The sequence below is a fragment of the Rattus rattus genome, chromosome 11 (assembly GCF_011064425.1).
Source record: "Rattus rattus isolate New Zealand chromosome 11, Rrattus_CSIRO_v1, whole genome shotgun sequence".
Lineage (NCBI taxonomy): Eukaryota > Metazoa > Chordata > Mammalia > Rodentia > Muridae > Rattus > Rattus rattus.
The window spans coordinates 4394792-4411925 of record NC_046164.1 but is presented as its reverse complement, the minus strand read 5'-3'; the positions used below and the strand labels follow the sequence as shown (position 1 = coordinate 4411925).

The 17134-nt window shown below is 42.2% G+C and overlaps 1 protein-coding gene across 1 annotated transcript in view; it reads right to left on the bottom strand.

Moving 5' to 3' along the window:
* The window catches only part of Mthfd2l (methylenetetrahydrofolate dehydrogenase (NADP+ dependent) 2 like), an 86000-nt gene that overhangs the window by 15215 nt on the left and 53651 nt on the right, over nucleotides 1-17134 (bottom strand). Inside the window, exon 7 of the mRNA XM_032916743.1 lies at nucleotides 4182-4307. Coding sequence (XP_032772634.1) covers nucleotides 4182-4307 — 126 coding nt within the window. The remainder of the gene's footprint in view (nucleotides 1-4181; nucleotides 4308-17134) is intronic.

The following is a 17134-nucleotide window of genomic DNA, read 5'->3' as shown; positions in this document are numbered from 1 at the left end:
TGTCATGCTCTATTGTCGAAGCCGTGTAAAGCCACCCGAATAATTAGGGCAGGGATTAGATTTGCTCAGTAGATGGATTAGTCTGTCAAAGTACAGAAAAGTATCTTTCCATAATTGATAAGTAATATAGAGAATTGGATGTAATAGTCAAGCTAACAGCTATTAAAATCCATTTGGAAACATCCAAATTCTAAGTTTTATTACTTTACAAAGACTCTTTGGGGGACAGTCTGGTACTTACCTCCCCACACGAGAAAACATTCAACTCACCCCTCAACAATTTCTTCTTCCTCCTATGGTTTCCACTTTGCCCCTTTGATGTCATGGCATGTCCCTTGGGAGTTCCTTTAGTTTAAAAGGGCATTGCTTCCTCAGGGACACTGGGGGGATACCCCACCCCTTTCCCTACTGGGTTCATTTACATTGAAACATCATTCCCACCAGTGCAATCTACTTTCCCTGCGTGGCCTGAGTTCTGCATTAATGAGCCAAACTTCTCTGCAAGGAAAATTTTCTTCTCCATTTGAATCTACGCACATCTGCTTTGTTCATCTTGGCGGAAGAAACTTTCACAGATACTCAACAAAGCAGTCACGCTTTCCCTGTGGCAATTTGCAGCCAAGTGCTACCTGTGAGATCGTGGTGTGTCCCCGTGGTAAAGTCCCTCCCTCTCAATGGGGGAGAGGGACCCATCCCTTATTTCAAGTTCCATCCTGATGAAGAACCTGAGGAGCAACATGTCAAAGCCCATTCATCTGGGTGACTGAGTCTCTACGTCACCAGCAAGGTCCTCCTCACTGAATCCAGCTCCTCTCTGGTGTTGCTGATCTGTGAACCCCCAGGGTGGTAGAGGTGGGGGGAACCCTCATGTGTGCATTTTATGATAGGGGCAGAATATTCTGATCTTTGGAACTTCTTCCTTCCAAAGGTTTCTGTGCTTTTATGTGGTCATTTGGCAGTTACTCTGCTGAATGTCCCAGACACTGAACATTAAAACTAAAAGGGAGCCCTGAGAGACAGCAGTCCCCATTGCCTATGGGGACTTACTCTGAGACCTCTAGTGGCTGTTTGGATCTGTCCGTAGCACTGAGCTGCACAGCTGTGAAGTTTCTGTCTTTACACACCTACACGTGGTAAAGTTTAGTTTATAACTTAGGCATAGAAAATAAGAGGATAGGATAATTATAACACCATATTATAACCGTTTTGTGAACATATATCCTCTCTCAAAATATTTTATTGAGCTAGACACAGTGACGTATGCCTTCAATTCCATCACTTGGGAGACAGAGGCAGGCAGATCTTTGGAGTTTAAAGCCAGGCTGGTCTATTCCAGACCTGCTAAGGCTACATAGTAAGACACGGTATTACAAAAACAAGTGAGCAAAACCCCAATTCCACAGTATCTTATTGTGTTATAATCATACATTTTGTATGGAATGAGATGATATCGGGGTGTTTTCCTGATTTACTGTGGTACAGAGGAAGAGTCCGGGGACAGAGGAGGCTGGGCTGTAATCACGGCTGAACTGGCACACAGAAAAGGTGTAGAGTAACAGCGCTGTATCTAAAACAACCTCACCGGTTCTCAGCCCAGCGCTCTAGCCTTTCCCCTTACACTGGTTTGGAAGATCCCCTTCTTTATGCCACTGTCTTCTTTAATACATAGCACTGCAGGCAGCTTCATTAGAGAGATGCTGGCAGCTTGGGTAAAGCAGAATCGACTCTCACAAACGCTCGCTTTCCAAGTGTTTTCAGGTGATCTTCCTAAGCAAAACCTTTACTCATTTAAAAATAAGAGAGCCTGTCTATGTCCTATACCCCCTGGGGGAGCATTTTGCTAGGTAAGCCTGACCCAGAAGGAAGTCAGAAGTCGAGGCTGTGAATGGCAGCCACCTCTGCTCCTCATCTGACTGTCTCCTGTAGCCAGTGTCCTCTGCAGACGTCCTAGGCGTGAGACGAGTCTGCCATGAGCACAAAGTTACTCTGTGTAACATATAAATTCTTAGGGGCTGGACATCCAGCTCAGTTGTAAAAAGCCTGCCTATTCCTTCAGAGGACCCAGGTTCAAGTTCCAACACCCACCTAGTGACTTACAACTGCCTGTAGCTCTCGTTCCCGGGGATCTGACTGCTCTGGCGTTAGCTTCCTCAGCATGCATGAACTGCACAGACATACATGCAGGCAAAACACTCAGACACATAAAGAAAATAAAGGAAAATGAAATCTAAACTTTAAAATCATAGGGTTCATTCCTTTAATTTGCAGATAGATCTATAACTCATAAGTACCCCCAAAGAGCCCTGCTGTGTTGGCCATGATGACCACCCCAGACACAGAATATCTAACAAAAGCTCCACTACCAAGCATGAGAAACTTCCCTTTGAATTGTTGGTCGGGGAGGTCTCAGAGACCCTAAAAGCCTTTAGGCTATTGCCAGTGACCTTGGCTGCCTCTTAGAACTGGAAAATAGGGCCTATTGCTTAAGATGGTACACACTTCAGACACAGGACTTAGAGGGACCCACCTGGAAGAGAAGTGGAAGCCTCCTCACGAAGACTAACTCTCATAGTATCCAAAGGTTCTATGTAAGATATCGAGAGAGAGAGAGAGAGAGAGAGAGAGAGAGAGAGAGAGAGAGAGAGAGAGAAGATAGACCTGGCCCCCTGTAAAGTCTAGGAACCACATCATTATCTGTCTACCAATCATTTAACCTCAATAGTGCCAGAGTGGCACTTATATCTTGGGGACAATCAACAACTGTGTGGATTCAGGGTCCTTTCACCTGGATGGAGTTCATGTCAGGTACTATACATCTAGCCACCTATATGTGTCGGGAGAGGTCATAGACCCCAGAAAAGAACCTGCTACTGCCATTTTCCTAAACCAATATGATTTCTAATTATATCCTACTTACACAGTCGGTACACCTACGATACAACTCCCACACCTAAGGCTCGGGAAAAGGGGAGGGAAGATTGTAAGAGTCAGAGAACCAGGATACCTGCTGTTAGACAATGTTTTGTACTCATGAAATCTCAACAACGTGATTGCCTAAACGGGATCTGCATAGTGATACCAGTCAACATGTCAACTTGGATAGGGGAAATTTCATAAGGTCCCACCTCTCCATGAAGCGCTGCTGGCAATAAATGGGTGCTCAGAGAGGGAGATCAGTCTTCTACAGGGAACATCTCCCTGATAGATTATCCCAACCCAAGCAGTCAGCCCTAAACATACATACATTAGAAGCATCACTAAATGAGATCAGTAGGTTATGTACATGCACGCATGTGCATGCGCTCACACACACCTATGTGTATATATGTATGACAATAATAATTATAGAATAACAGATTATAAACTTGAAAGGGGGCCACAGGAGAAGTTGGAGGGTAAAAGACAGGGGTGAAAATGGTGTGTGAAATTCATAAAAACAACTTTAAAGGAGTGAATGGCAGAATACAAAGCAGAAATGTCTAAGTATAGTATAAACCGGCTGTCATAAGAGCCACAATAGGGGTGACCACAGGGCTAAATAAGTAAAGCTGCTGTTACCAAGGCTGGCAACCCAACACTGACCCCCAGGGATCCGCATGGTGGAAGAAGTGAGCCAATGGCCACAAGCTGTCCTCTGACACCCTTAGGCATGTGGTGGCACGTGAGTGCCTTCCGTCTCTACATGAACACATGTAGTAAAAATTAATTCAAAAATAAAACATAGGTCTCCAAGTCTGCAATCAGCTAGGTTAATTGTTTCATTGTTTCATTAAAAATATGTAAGAAGAAATTTAATCTCATTACCAAATATTGCTAAGCCTGGTGAGATCTCTCTCTCTCTCTCTCTCTCTCTCTCTCTCTCTCTCTCTCTCTCTCTCTCTCTCTCTCTCTCTCATAGTTAGAAATCAGAGTTTGTTGGTAGAGTGCCTGCCTGTGTAAGCCTTAGGTTGTTTCTCAGAGAAGAGACATGCAGAAAAATGAATGTTACATTTAGAAGTTTGAGAGCATGGATGGGAAGAGGATGAGGGACAGGTGGAGGAAGGGAGGGTGGAGGAAGTATGGTTGCCTTCCCTCACACGGAGCGGTGATGAATAACAACACTGCCCTGAGCCCAGGGACAGTTTCTTTCTCAAAGCATGAAGGTCAGAATCTGGCTCCCCCTCCATTTATCGGATTCTTACCTTCAAAGTCCACATCTCCAACTAACTTGGTCTTTCCTGTCACAGGATCTTGTACGTAGTTGATGCCCACGTCGATCACTGTTGCGCCTTCTCTGACCATGTCAGCCGTAATCAGCCCGGGAATACCTGTGAACAAAACGGTCGTAAACACTCCAATGCTCACATGTTGCTCCGTGTCCTAAGAGTATAGAAGTAAACCCTTTGCAAATAAGAGACCAGCTGATTATTGATCATTAGGCAGAAGGACAAGGTGATCAAGGAAGCGCATCTGGCTTTCGAGGAACATCTGGCCTAGAGCTGTTCTGTGTCCTCAGAGATTGCTTACCTGGCCTCTCCATATGAGTACTGGTTTGCATCTAACACAAAATCAGAGAGATGGCATAGGCACCCACCATTTCAGAGTAAACGGGAAGCAACTTGGGAATTGAAAAGGAAGAAATGAAAGTGGACAGATAGCCCTAACTCCTACTCTCCGGTGTGATGTAAGCAGTCTCGCCTGCTCCAAACGGAATCGTCACCTTTTGTTGTTTTCTGGTTTCCTTTGATCCCTGTGTCTACATAGACTCTGAAACATGGAAGCTATGGTAACTGCCCTCATTCTTCTCCATCTGGTTGAAAAGAGAGATCTGTAGAGATAACATGCCATCGTCTATGGTCTACAGCTAGTTTCAAGATTTATGGCAAGTCGGGCAGTACTGGCTAACCCTTGATGACACTGCAGGGTTGTTTCGTTTTGCTTTGCGAGTGGCTCTTGAGCTAGCTCAAAACAACTAAGTGACATAACAATGTATATGATGCCTTACGTTGTGTGTGCACTGACTGAGTTCAGCCGGGTGCTCAGACTTAGACGGTTATGTAACTAGAGTCAGATAAATTCTGACTGGAGTCGTCTGAAGTCATGATGTGTGGGTCTGGCTGTCACCAGTTTAGCTTGTGAACTTTCTCTGTGGCTTGTGCCCATCCAGTCTGGCCAGCTGACAACCAAGCATGCAGAAGACAGACAGTAGATGCTGCCCACCTCTAGAGGTGACAATCCTGAGACTTGCTTCTCAGTTCTCTTACATTCTCTCAGTGAAGAAGTGACAGAGTCCATTCAGATTCAAGAGCCCCTCCTAGCAGGAGGCAACTTGAAGAACCTGTGACATCCCTCACTCTACAGTGCTCTTGTGGCTGGAAGGCTGACGAGTGATTTACTCACATCAGGTGTGTGTCCCTTGCCGGTAGTTCATTAGCATAGTAAATTTAATACAGGAGTATTTTTAGAAATTCTATCTGTTCCTGGGTTAGAGACCTTCTTCTAGTCTTTCAACATTCCAAATGGCTTGAATGTTTCCTTGTGAAATACGGTTCTTGCATAGGCGGGATTTTCAAGCCTGTAGAATGGTCAGTGCTAACACAGAAGCAGCTGCCGCAGACATCCAGTCCCTAGCTGCAGAGACACCAGCATGTGAGCTCTATCTTCCCTACTTCCCAAGCCGGGACACAAACTCCATCCTTTATAAGTTCTAATACACCCATTGACCAGATTTTTCTCAGTCTCCAGAGTCAGCCATTAAATCCTCTTTCCTCCTTATACAGGAAAAAGACGTACACTGGTTACAGCTTCAGGGGACTTCCTCAAATGAAAGCATTTATGGAATAATTATTAAATCCTTAGTTATTATTCTCTTAAGCCAAGAGTAAAATCTATGTTTAAATACTATGAGATCTCAGACAATATCAGATCAGCAATGAACAATAGCCACAATTCTTAAAGCACAAGGAAATTTGAACTTCATTTTAATTCCCAGAAATATTACAAAATAGAAAAATATTTGTCTTATTTTCTAATAAGGGCATTTATTTGTATGTTCATTGTAGAAATGTTGAATAATATTGGAAAGCTTAAGAGCAAAATAAAAATAAGTATTTTCACACCTTTCAAAATAAGAGGTATTAAAAATTTCATTACATTTCTTGCTAGTATTTTAAGATATTTAGTAGGTATAAAATATGATGCCTAAAATTCACACACACACACACACACACACACACACATATACATATATATATATATATATATCACTTCATCATTAAAATTAAACTGTGATTCTTTCCCCATTTCATCAATTATTTGAAGCTTAAAAATTAGACCAAATAAATCATAATATGAGGTACTATTATTCCCGTATTATTTCCAAATTTTTGTATTAATGGATCATACAGTAACGGTCACATGTATTCGGGAAACCATGGATACATTTGACTGCATCAGACTTGCTGCGATTTTCCACTGGATCTTTGAAAAGAACACACGGACACCTAGGTCAGATGGAAGTATACTGAAAGAGCTGTAGCTGGTTTAACTCTGCATCCCCAAACAGTCGGCCAGTGTGCCAACCACAGTGGCCACAAAGCCCAGGAAGTCCTTCGTCTAAAGTATTTGTCAGCATCCCCGTCACAATTTTATCGCGAATTGGGACCCACACAGTGGTGCCGCGTTAATGATTTCTTCTCTCTTCTCTTGCTTTCCTCTCCATTTTATTCTGCCTGGTCTGATGTCAGGGGCGGGGCTAATCCTTACACAGATCTTAAGCACCTCCGTGTTCTCTGGAACCCAGTCACAGCCAAGGGGACAAGCGCGAGCCAGCCAACAGGAACGCATTCGCTCTGTGACTGGAGCGGCTTCAGCTGAGGCCGCTCTAGACTGAGCAGCTTCCAGGTTGGTGGCGGATACTTGAGTTTCCCTGGTAACAGGCAGGAGAAATGGGTCAAAGCCACTACAGCCAACCGAACCACAGACTCTCAAAAGCTGTAAAGCGTGTTGCTTAGGCGCCTGAGCTCCGAGACGTTTTAGTACTGATAGCTGAATGGGCCATGTTTGAAAATGACACACAGTTGGTTACAAGAGCAAGCAGGCTGTGACTTTGGAGTGATGGATTCTAAGTACCAAGAAGAATTTGAAGAACAAAGAATGTATAATTCGCAATAGGTGCTGAACGTGGTTCAAAATTCATTGAAAACTGTGGTGTCGCATTTCCACTTCACGGTTCAGGAGAATTCTCTTGGTAGAGCTGTTTGCATCCGGACTAAGCCTGGTCCGGGACGGGGTTCCTCATATTTTTCCACCATGACTCCTATCACCCAAGAAACTTCTACATGATCTTGGGTATATAAGTATAAAACGGGCAAACAGATCAAATATTTACTGACATAAACGATAAAGACTTATTTTTAAAAGAGATCTTTGGTATACATATAATTCCACCATCTTATTAAAAATAAAAATACGTTGCATACTGAGGTGTATGCACTTCTTTATTTTATACATAAAGAATTAAAAGCTAACTGGTTATTTGATACTTCAGAATGTAAAAGATATTTAAACAACTTTCAGAGCTCATCGATATTTGCTTTGTTTTGGGTTTTGTTTGTTTGTTTGTTTGTTTGTTTGAAACAGGGTCTCACTGTGTCATTCTCCTGTCCTAGAACTCACTGTAAAGGCCAGGCTGGCCTCTGCTTCCTAAGTGCTGGGATTAAAGCCATGGCCTGCCATGTCTGGCCTGGTATTTTGGATTTATGTTTTTCAGTGGTGAGAATTTCAACACATAAACACATAGGATAAAAATGGAAGAAGAATGTTTAGGGTCATTTCAAAAAGGATGGAAATTAGGTCCTAATCCCAAGCCAAAACTGAGTTTACAGTTTTTATGAAACTTAAGCCAACAATTTAAACAGCAAATTTAAAAGTCAAACATTTGCCATATAATAAAATCCCAAGAAAAACTAATTTGGCAATTTCACGATGGACAATATTAAGCATTTTCTGTAATCAAGCCATTATATTTCCTTTCTTTCCTTCTTCCTCCCCCTTCCCACCATATCTCCCTCCTTCCATCTATCCAGCTATCTCTCTGTTCATTTCTTCTGAGGTGGGGTCTCCTTGAACCCCCCAAACTGGCCTCAAACTCACTGTATAGTCAAGGTTGGCTTTGAAATCCCAATCCTCCTGCCTCCACCTCCCAAGTTCTGGAATTACAGGTGTTCACTACCGTGACTGGATTATGTGGGGCTTGGGATTGAGCCCAGGACCTCGTGTGTACAGTAAGGAGCTGCATCCCCGGCCCACCATGTCTCTGGAAGACCAGAAAGCTTTGTAAGAACAGTAAAAACACTGCGATTCCTAACATGCCGTAGTCTGGAATCCGAGCTGAGGTGTTTCAGGCAGAGTTCACTGGCATTTGTCATGACAGCATGCACAAAGCCAAGTGTGTGTTCAAAACCAGGACTGTAGTGAAGGTGCCCAATATAACACAGTCAAGTGTGGCCGGAAGCAGCCAGAGGCTTGCACATTTGATTTTGAATAATTTTTGGTTCTTACACCTCCAGAAAACGTTTATTATGGCCCATGTTTGCACAGTTCAAGAAACTGAAGTTTGAAAATAATTAGACAGACTCTGAATTATACCAGCTGTGGAGGTTTGGTCTGGTACTATCTATTATAATACTAAATACCTGCTCCCAACGTCTGGTTGCTCCTCACAGACGCCAAGTGAAGCTTTGTTAATTTCGCTCCTTAATATAAAACTATTGAATAAAGATGCCTACAGCTGGGCAGAGAGAGGTAGACAGGGCTTTAGTTTCTGGGCTTGGGGTGTGAGGTAGGACCATGAGAGAGAAACGAAGAGAGAGAAGGTGGAGTTAGGAGAAGACACCATGGGGTAGTGAATCATGAAAGTACGGACATAAGGGTTGGCAAACTGGAGTAAACAGTGGCCCAGGCAGAACATGACAAGTTATATTGCGGGGATATTGACAGGGCAGTAGACAAAAGAACTTAGAGGGTTATCTGCCAAGCTTTAGTGCTATTAGGGCTTCCTATAAATCTAAAAGTTTTGTGTCTTTTATTTGGAAGCTAAATAATCAAAGGTGGGGTAGAAATTCCCAATGAAATATTTACTACAACAATCAACTGCTCATGTATTTGACTCAAATCATTGTTATCAGCCTGCAGTGGAATAAAGAGAGTTGGTGCTATGATGTAAAATGACCATGTTCCCAAACATACTGCTTAATTATTTTTAGCTCTGTTTTTATTTGAGGTTTTTCCTTAATAAAAGAAGTAGCATGTTGATTTAGAAGCTTCCTACTTAGAAACCTGCTGTCTTGCATTGAACCACTAACGTATAGCTTGCAGAGGTAAGAAAGCAGCGACAGAACACCCCCACATCAAGTACCTCTACAGGAGGACAAAGACTGAGTACGCACAAGCTGCTTGTCTCAGAAAGGAGGAAACAGCAAGACTGAGGGGCAAAAGAAGTTGAAGTGCGACCATCAGCTTTAGTTCTTTGTTGGAGCTCGCTCCGGAAATGGAGACCTATGAGGAGAATTCTGAACACCTGGGAGAAAAACGCCAAGAAAGACAAGAGTCTTATGACCTGAGTTTCTTCAAAACACAGAGCTATTCTCAGCAAGCGTTTTCATGCCTGTCTTACATGTAGTGAATAAGGATGAGTTTCCTTCATATGATCCATTACAACTGGCTATTATTATGTGTTTATATGCCCCTATGGGAATAGATATAGATAGATAGATAGATAGATAGATAGATAGATAGATAGATAATATAGATAGATATAGATAGATATAAATAATATAGATATAGATTTAGATGATATAAAGATAGATATAGAGATAGACATATAGATGATATAGGGATAGGCATAGGGATAGGGGTAGGGGTAGGGGTAGGGGTAGGTAGGGGTAGGGATAGGGATAGGGATAGGGATAGGGATAGGGATAGGGATAGGGATAGGGATAGGGATAGGGATAGGGAATAGGAATAGGAATAGGGAAGAGATAGATCTCCACGTACAGCTTGTCTGCCATATACAGCTTGCCCTTGGGATTGTATATTTTATTCTAGTGACTCCTCTTAACTGTCAGAGTATAGATTGTCTGATGCTCTGAGTAAAGTTGGCTCCTGCGTGAAACTTTAGTCTGCCACATTTATCGATCGGCTCCATTCTTACGGGTCTCTCCACCTAGAGAGTGGTAAATAGTTCTTCAATATGCTAAATTGAATACATGATCGAACTACTCTCTGTGGTTCCAGACAGAGAAATGAAAGAAGGAGGGAATACAAAGGAAGATGGTACAACTGAACTTAAATATATTAAGAATAATAAAACATGCCACCAAGAGAAATGTATACGCTCATTATTCTTCAATAGAATATTCAGGGGGATAAAGAATGAAATTGGGAAAGATACTTGTAGAAGCATCTTCAAGGAAGCCTTGACCAACCCAGCTCTGTGCCCATCTGTCTCAGTCAGGGTTCCTATTCCTGCACCAACATCAGGACCAAGAAGCAAGTTTGGGAGGAAAGGGTTTATTCAGCTTACACTTCCACATCATTGTTCTTCACCAAAGGAAGTCAGGACGGGAACTCAAGCAGGGCAGGAAGCAGGAGCTGATGCAGAGGCCATGGAGGGATGTTACTTTCTGACTTGTTCAGTTTGCTTTCTTACAGAAGCCAGGACCACCATCCCAGGGATGGCACCACCCACAATGGGCCCTCTCACCCTTGATCACTAATTGAGAAAATGCCTTACAGCTGGGTCTCATGGAGGCATTTCCTCAAGGGAGGCTCCTTTCTCTGTGATAACTCCAGCTTGGGTCAAGTTGACACACAAAACCAGCCAGTACACTACCTCCCTGTAACTCTCACAAAGTTCTTAGAGCAGAACATCTTTCAAGAAAGAGGCAGCATCTGAACAGCCCAGGCTAACTCTCCATCGCTCTTAGAACGGTGTCTGTAGAGCTTCAGTGCAAAGATCCAAGTGGTACCCGCAGTAAACAAACTCAGCGTGGGCTGCTCTTAGGGGTCCCTCCTCTGTATGCAACAAGGACAACAGGAGGGTTCCTGTGTCTGGAAGAGCACAGGGTGCTCTGGACCAGAGGTGTCCGTTTATTCTCGCTTGCGGTTCTGTGAGCGATATTTCTCCTATGTTCCCTTTGGGTGGTCTGTCTCACCCACCTCACGTTAGTTGTAAGAACGCTCAAGCTCCTTTTGTTTCGCAGCTGCTCCTGTTGACTCTGAGGACATCCTTCAGGGCTGCACCAGTGCTGAATCTCTAACTTCTGTAGCCACAGTGCCTTCCAAGTCTTCAGTTTCTACACTCTCCTTGATGTTCAAGAAAAAAATGTCTCCCTTTTGCCAACTACCTCATTTCTGATCCTTTGTATACTTCTGACACAATCATTCTATTTAAGGAGAGAGAAATAATCGAAATAAAATTTGTATTATAAGTATCTCCAAAAAGTCCTGGCGCTGATGACTTTTTGGCAGCTTGTGGAAAGACTCAGAAGTGGCAGAAAGTTAGGAGGCAGGGATAACAAAAGGCAGCTAGGATTTCCGTTGTGTCCTTGACAGAATACTAGGACCTTAGTTCCTGATTCTCTGTCTCCTGCCGTGAGAAGGTGAGTAGTTTCTTGTACACACTTCTACTATGATGCCCTGTTTTAACACGTGCCCCAAACAGTGCAGCCAACCCATCATGCATAAAAAACCCTAAAGCCCGATATTTAAAAGAAGCCTTTGCTGGTTGATTAGCTCAGATATTTTGCCTATGTGATGGAAAGTGGACTAACAATTGGTATTTTATGGTTGAAATTACGTCAAGTGGACATGCAAAATTACTGTTTTGGATATGTTCATACTATGGTGTTATTTGTAATGCTGTGGAGGAAGTAGGGATACTTTCAGACATTGTAATTTAAAGATTTATACTTTTCATTGCTGTAATGAAATATCTAAAACAGGCTGCTTACTAAGAAAACAATGTTTGTTTTACTCACAGTTTGTCAGGGTCAATGTCAAGGATCAAGCAGGAAACATTGTGTTGGCCTTTAGTAAGGATCTAACAGCATATGGAATCACATGATGGCAAGTGTGAATGAGGGGGAAGGAGGCTAATTATGTTTCAAACAGGGAAGTTGTGTGATTTTTCTTGGGGACATGTGAATAAATGTCCATGCACCCCATATAGGATAGCAATGAGAGACCAAAGAAATAGTTCTACCTGTCCAAAGCAGTGGGCTAATCAGTTTAATCATATTGCTTACGAGAGTGTGAGTGAGGAGTTATCTACAGACACGTGTGACCTGGAAGCAGTTGCATCACCAGCACCGTCAAGGCTGATGATTCAGAAAAACAGCATCCCTGAATCTCCCTGCATGACTTGCAGGCATCCTGGCTGTCCAGAGACTCTCTTTTTTGATAAATCACCAGTACTTATGTAAGTTTGTGGAGTCCTGAGAATCCTGTAAATTTTAGGAAGTTCCTGAACCTTGCAGGTTTTAGTTAGTTTCTGACTCTGTTTTATTCTTTAAAGATTTTTTTTAATTTAAAAATTTTGTCATAAATGTGTTTTGCTATTCTTTCCCCTTCCCACAAATCCTAATGGTCATCTTTACAAGATGGAACATTGAAAGAAATTGCCACACAACAGGAAAAGGAAGAAGACTAGCATCAACAGGTTTGCTCCTTTTATGAAATCTGTCTCTAGCCTACCAATTGGTCACCCTATCTCCTTAGGAAGCATGCCCGCAGGGACCTAAGAGCCTACTCTTCTGCTCGACTTCACAGTAGTTCTACTACTTCTCAGTATAGTCACTCTGGGAACTAGGCATTTAGCATATGTATCTGAGGAAAATTGAAACAACATCTAAACCACAGTTATTCCTCCATGTGTGTCTATTTGCTAATGTGTATAGAACTCTAAGACTCCAATTATGTAAGAAATAGATTTAGAAAACTGTATGTTCTAGACAGCTTTGAGAAGCTATGTCAGGAATAATTTCTATAAATAATGTAAATATAGACTAGATTCTTATCTTTTTGCCATCAAAAAAAAATCATCAACTCATTGGGAGATTTGGAAACAAATTCTTTCTTCTTTTCCCACTTGTCTTGTTTTGTTTTGTTTGAGACACAGTTTCTCTCTATAGTCCTAGCTGCCTTAGAACTCACTCTGTACACCAAGCTGGCCTAGAACTCACTCTGTACACCAAGATGGCCTAGAAATCCAAGATCCACCTGCTCTGCTGCCTCGGGGCTGGGATTAAGGGGGAGCATCACCACCGCCCAGCTGGTCAGAGTCTTACTGCCTTGAGACAGCATTCATAAGAAAATCGTGATGCAGATGAAGCCTCCACTTTCTGCTCATTTGTCCTAAGACTCTTAGCAAGAAACAAGACAATATACTTTGTTTTTAAATGCCTTATTACTGAGTAGAGTAAAACTCAGAATAAACATATGGCCTTATAACTTTTTGTTAAAAAGGGATGTTGTCCATCATAAAACACAGGGTAAATATGTTTGAAGATAATTAAACAGGAAAAAAAAACACTGTAGGGAGAGGAGACCTTGAATTGAAGAATGTGAGAAATACTGTTATAGATAACAAATGCTCACCTTCTCATCCCCTATCAAATTCTCAGAAAGAAGGGATTTCTTCTAATGTTATAGGGCAACCTTTATAGTGATGAGGGCAATATTTCATTAGCTGAAATCTGCTGTTCTTATTCAAAGTGTCCCCTGGGCACTTTGCCTTCATATCCTGCCCCAGACAGAGGCACTGACACCCTTCTTCTGCGATATTCCTAGTAATATCACACTCTGAAAATTCAAATGTCATATTAAATGATGTCCCGGTGTCTCCTCAAAGCCTATTGGGTACAGATTGTTCACATTAAATCATAGCTAATTTGACATTGAGTTATGAGTCATACCTTTGTGTCCAACCAAGGATCACAAGGAGATGCCGGAGAGCTTTTAAAATAATAATATTGCAGAATTTTCGGGTGACTACATTCACAAACATTCACATTTACTTCTTTAATTCCCATTGATTCTTTAATTTTTACTTCTTTAGGTACTCACTTAACTCAAAAGCTGACAAAGAGTAAACTGATTGTTAAACCACCTACCCTTCCTGTTAATATACACAGCACGGGATGTGGGTTTATCGGGGAGCTTAAAGCCATGAACGGACATAGTAGCCCATTTCCTTACAGTAACAAACTTTATCATTTTACCTCCTAAAGTTGTACGGTCGGTCAAAGATCTGCATTTTGTTACCTTTACACTAAAAGAATTCCCGATGATGCTCTGCAAATAACAATACCCAGTTGAGATGCTTCGCCTGAGAATTTACTAAGGGGCTTCCCTCACATGTTCTACTAGCCAGAAATCAGTATCTAAAGTCAGCGATTTGCCTATAATTCCTTTAAAAGATATAAATGTCAAAAAATATAAATCAGGCTCTGAATGTGAAGTGTCCAACAGTTCAAATTATCATTATGTTATGTTTGGCTCATCAGCTGATACATTTCTGAATTTGCCACAAGAAGCAATCCAACATGCCAGTGACCAGATTTCACAGAAAACTCCCACCTTAATATTCCGGAGTTTTCAGAGTTCTCTTATGAGTTGTCTGCATTTCCAATCAAAGAGTTAACTAGGTTCCCAATGACCAAAATTCCGAATCATTTAGTCAAATACGAAATTGAGTTACTAAATGCCTAAAATCTTACTATTAAATTTTCTACTTTACAAATATAATTTCTCATTAAAGCTCTTGGCAGGCTTATGGAAACAAACCACAGACTTTCCCACAAGCTAAAATATCCATCTATAAATTTATTTCTGGCAGAAGGTTTATTATTAACTTAGAATTTAAAAATTAACTTAGATGATCACTTTCAGATAGAATGGTCTCATGATAAAAAGTATGGTTTACTATTTATATAATATGTGGTGGACTGATGACGTCTGAGGGATAAGTAGACCATCAGTAGATGCTAATACAGAATTACACTAATTTGGGGACTACAGCTGGCTAACCAGGTGCTGCAATTTGCCATTCTCTCACTCTTTAAAATCTGCCCCTAACCTTCAGACAAAATGCACTGAATAGAGTAGGATAACAGTACTAAAGCTGCAGTTGCCAATCCATACTGCAGTAGCTTAGGTGCTTAGCTCAAAGCATGGACTTTACCACTGTTAAGTGGTGTTAAGTGTGAAGTTACATCTCATTAGACATGAGGCTAAGTGGGTATTTCATACACCAATGTGACAGGTTCAGAACTGTGTTCACACTCACATGCACAGACAGAATGAAGTCTCCTCCCTGTAGCTCCCCCTATCACAGCCATCTTCAAGTCTTTATGAAACGAAATGGCCCAGGCCAGGGATCCTGATAAAAGGAAGTACTGTATTCACATAACACTCTAATTAGTAGAGTTCAAAGAGCTCGGTAAACATTACCTAATTAAACCCCACAACGATTCAGTGAAGCAAGAGAGCTTTACCCATTATCCTCATTCACAGAAGCTAGATTCTGAGGTACTGAGAAGGTAAATGATTTCTTGGTTTCACAATGTTGAGTCAGAGGCTGGGAACAAGACCAGAGCTCCAGTTCAGATATAAAACTAGTGGCACGGAAGTGCCTATTCAGGTGGCTTTCTCCTGCAGCTGGAAGTCATCCTGCTTCAACAGTAAGGGCAATGGAATTTATGCGGATGCATGGTTTCTTCTAAATCAAGAAAAATGTTCTAAAGCATTATTTGCTTTGGAGGCAGTCACATGAGGGACAAAGACAGCCTGGCTGGCTTAGCTATGTTTGTGGAGCTGAAGCTACAGTATCTAAGAGGAAATGGTAAAAGTAAGGAATTCTCTGTTACTCATAATTCCAGGGGCATCCATCAGGGAAGCCAAGAGAGAAAGTTGATGATACCAGGGCGAGCAGAAAGCAGAAAGGGAAAGAAGGAGGCAGATGGCAAGTTGTCAGGAAGGGCCTATTTTCTCCATCTAGGCTCCCGTCCTAAAGTTTCCAGACCCTGTTAGACTAGAACCACCAGCCTGGGACTCAGTGTTCAATCCCCTGAGACACAGAGAGTCACTCAGACTGAAACCATAACACGAGCGGAATAGGATCCCCATAGACAGCCAGACTGTTCTCTCCTAGGTATCTTCCTATTCTTTCTAGGAAATCTTAATGAGTGCTGAGTTAAAGGACGGCACACTCTGTTCTTTCCGTTGCTCTTCCTCTGTGATCTTTGCTGCCTAACTGGTGTCTGGCTGTGAGGTGTCAGAATACTCATGTTCACAAGAAAGGCAACATCCTGTGGATGCCAGGACAGGGGCATGTCTGTTAACAGAGCTGAGGATAGTGATCTGCACTAGATTACATCAGCTTGAAATACAGAATTTTGGTGGGGTTTAGAAATTCACAGGAGAGCTATTAAGTGGTCTCATTAGCGTCAGCCTCGAATACTTTCCCTATAAAGCCAAGGAGACGCATGCTTCTCTTTAATTCCTGTAAGCAAATCTTACCCTCTACAAAAAGATACCGCTGCATTTGTGGATTTGGATATGAGCATAGCTTGGAGGCTGGTGAGCTAAATATCCAAAGGTTTATACTGTCAAATACTATTTTATATGTAGAACACAGAAGTCAAATGGGCTCTGTTTCAAAGGCATCAACCTCTTTATTCTGTGCCCGGTGTGTGTACATTGTGTGCAAGTGTGCTTACAGTGCCGTACACATAGGGGCCACAGGACAACCTCAAGTATCATTCCCCAGTAGCTGGCTACCATTTGTTTGTTTGTTTGAGACAGGGTCTCTCACTGGCCTGGAATTGGTCAAGCAGAATCTCCCATGCTCCACCTTCACATTGGAGAACTACATGGTATGATGGTCTGTATTTGTTTGGCCCAGGGAGTAGCACTATTAGGAGGTGTGGCCTTGCTGGAGTGGGCGTGTCACTGTGGGTGTGGGCTTTAAGACCCTTGTCCTGTCCTAGACGCCTGAGAGTCAGTCTTCTTCTGTTTGCCTTCGGAACAAAATGTAGACCTCTCAGCTCTTCCTATACTATTCCTAGATGCTGCCATGTTCCTGCCTTGATGA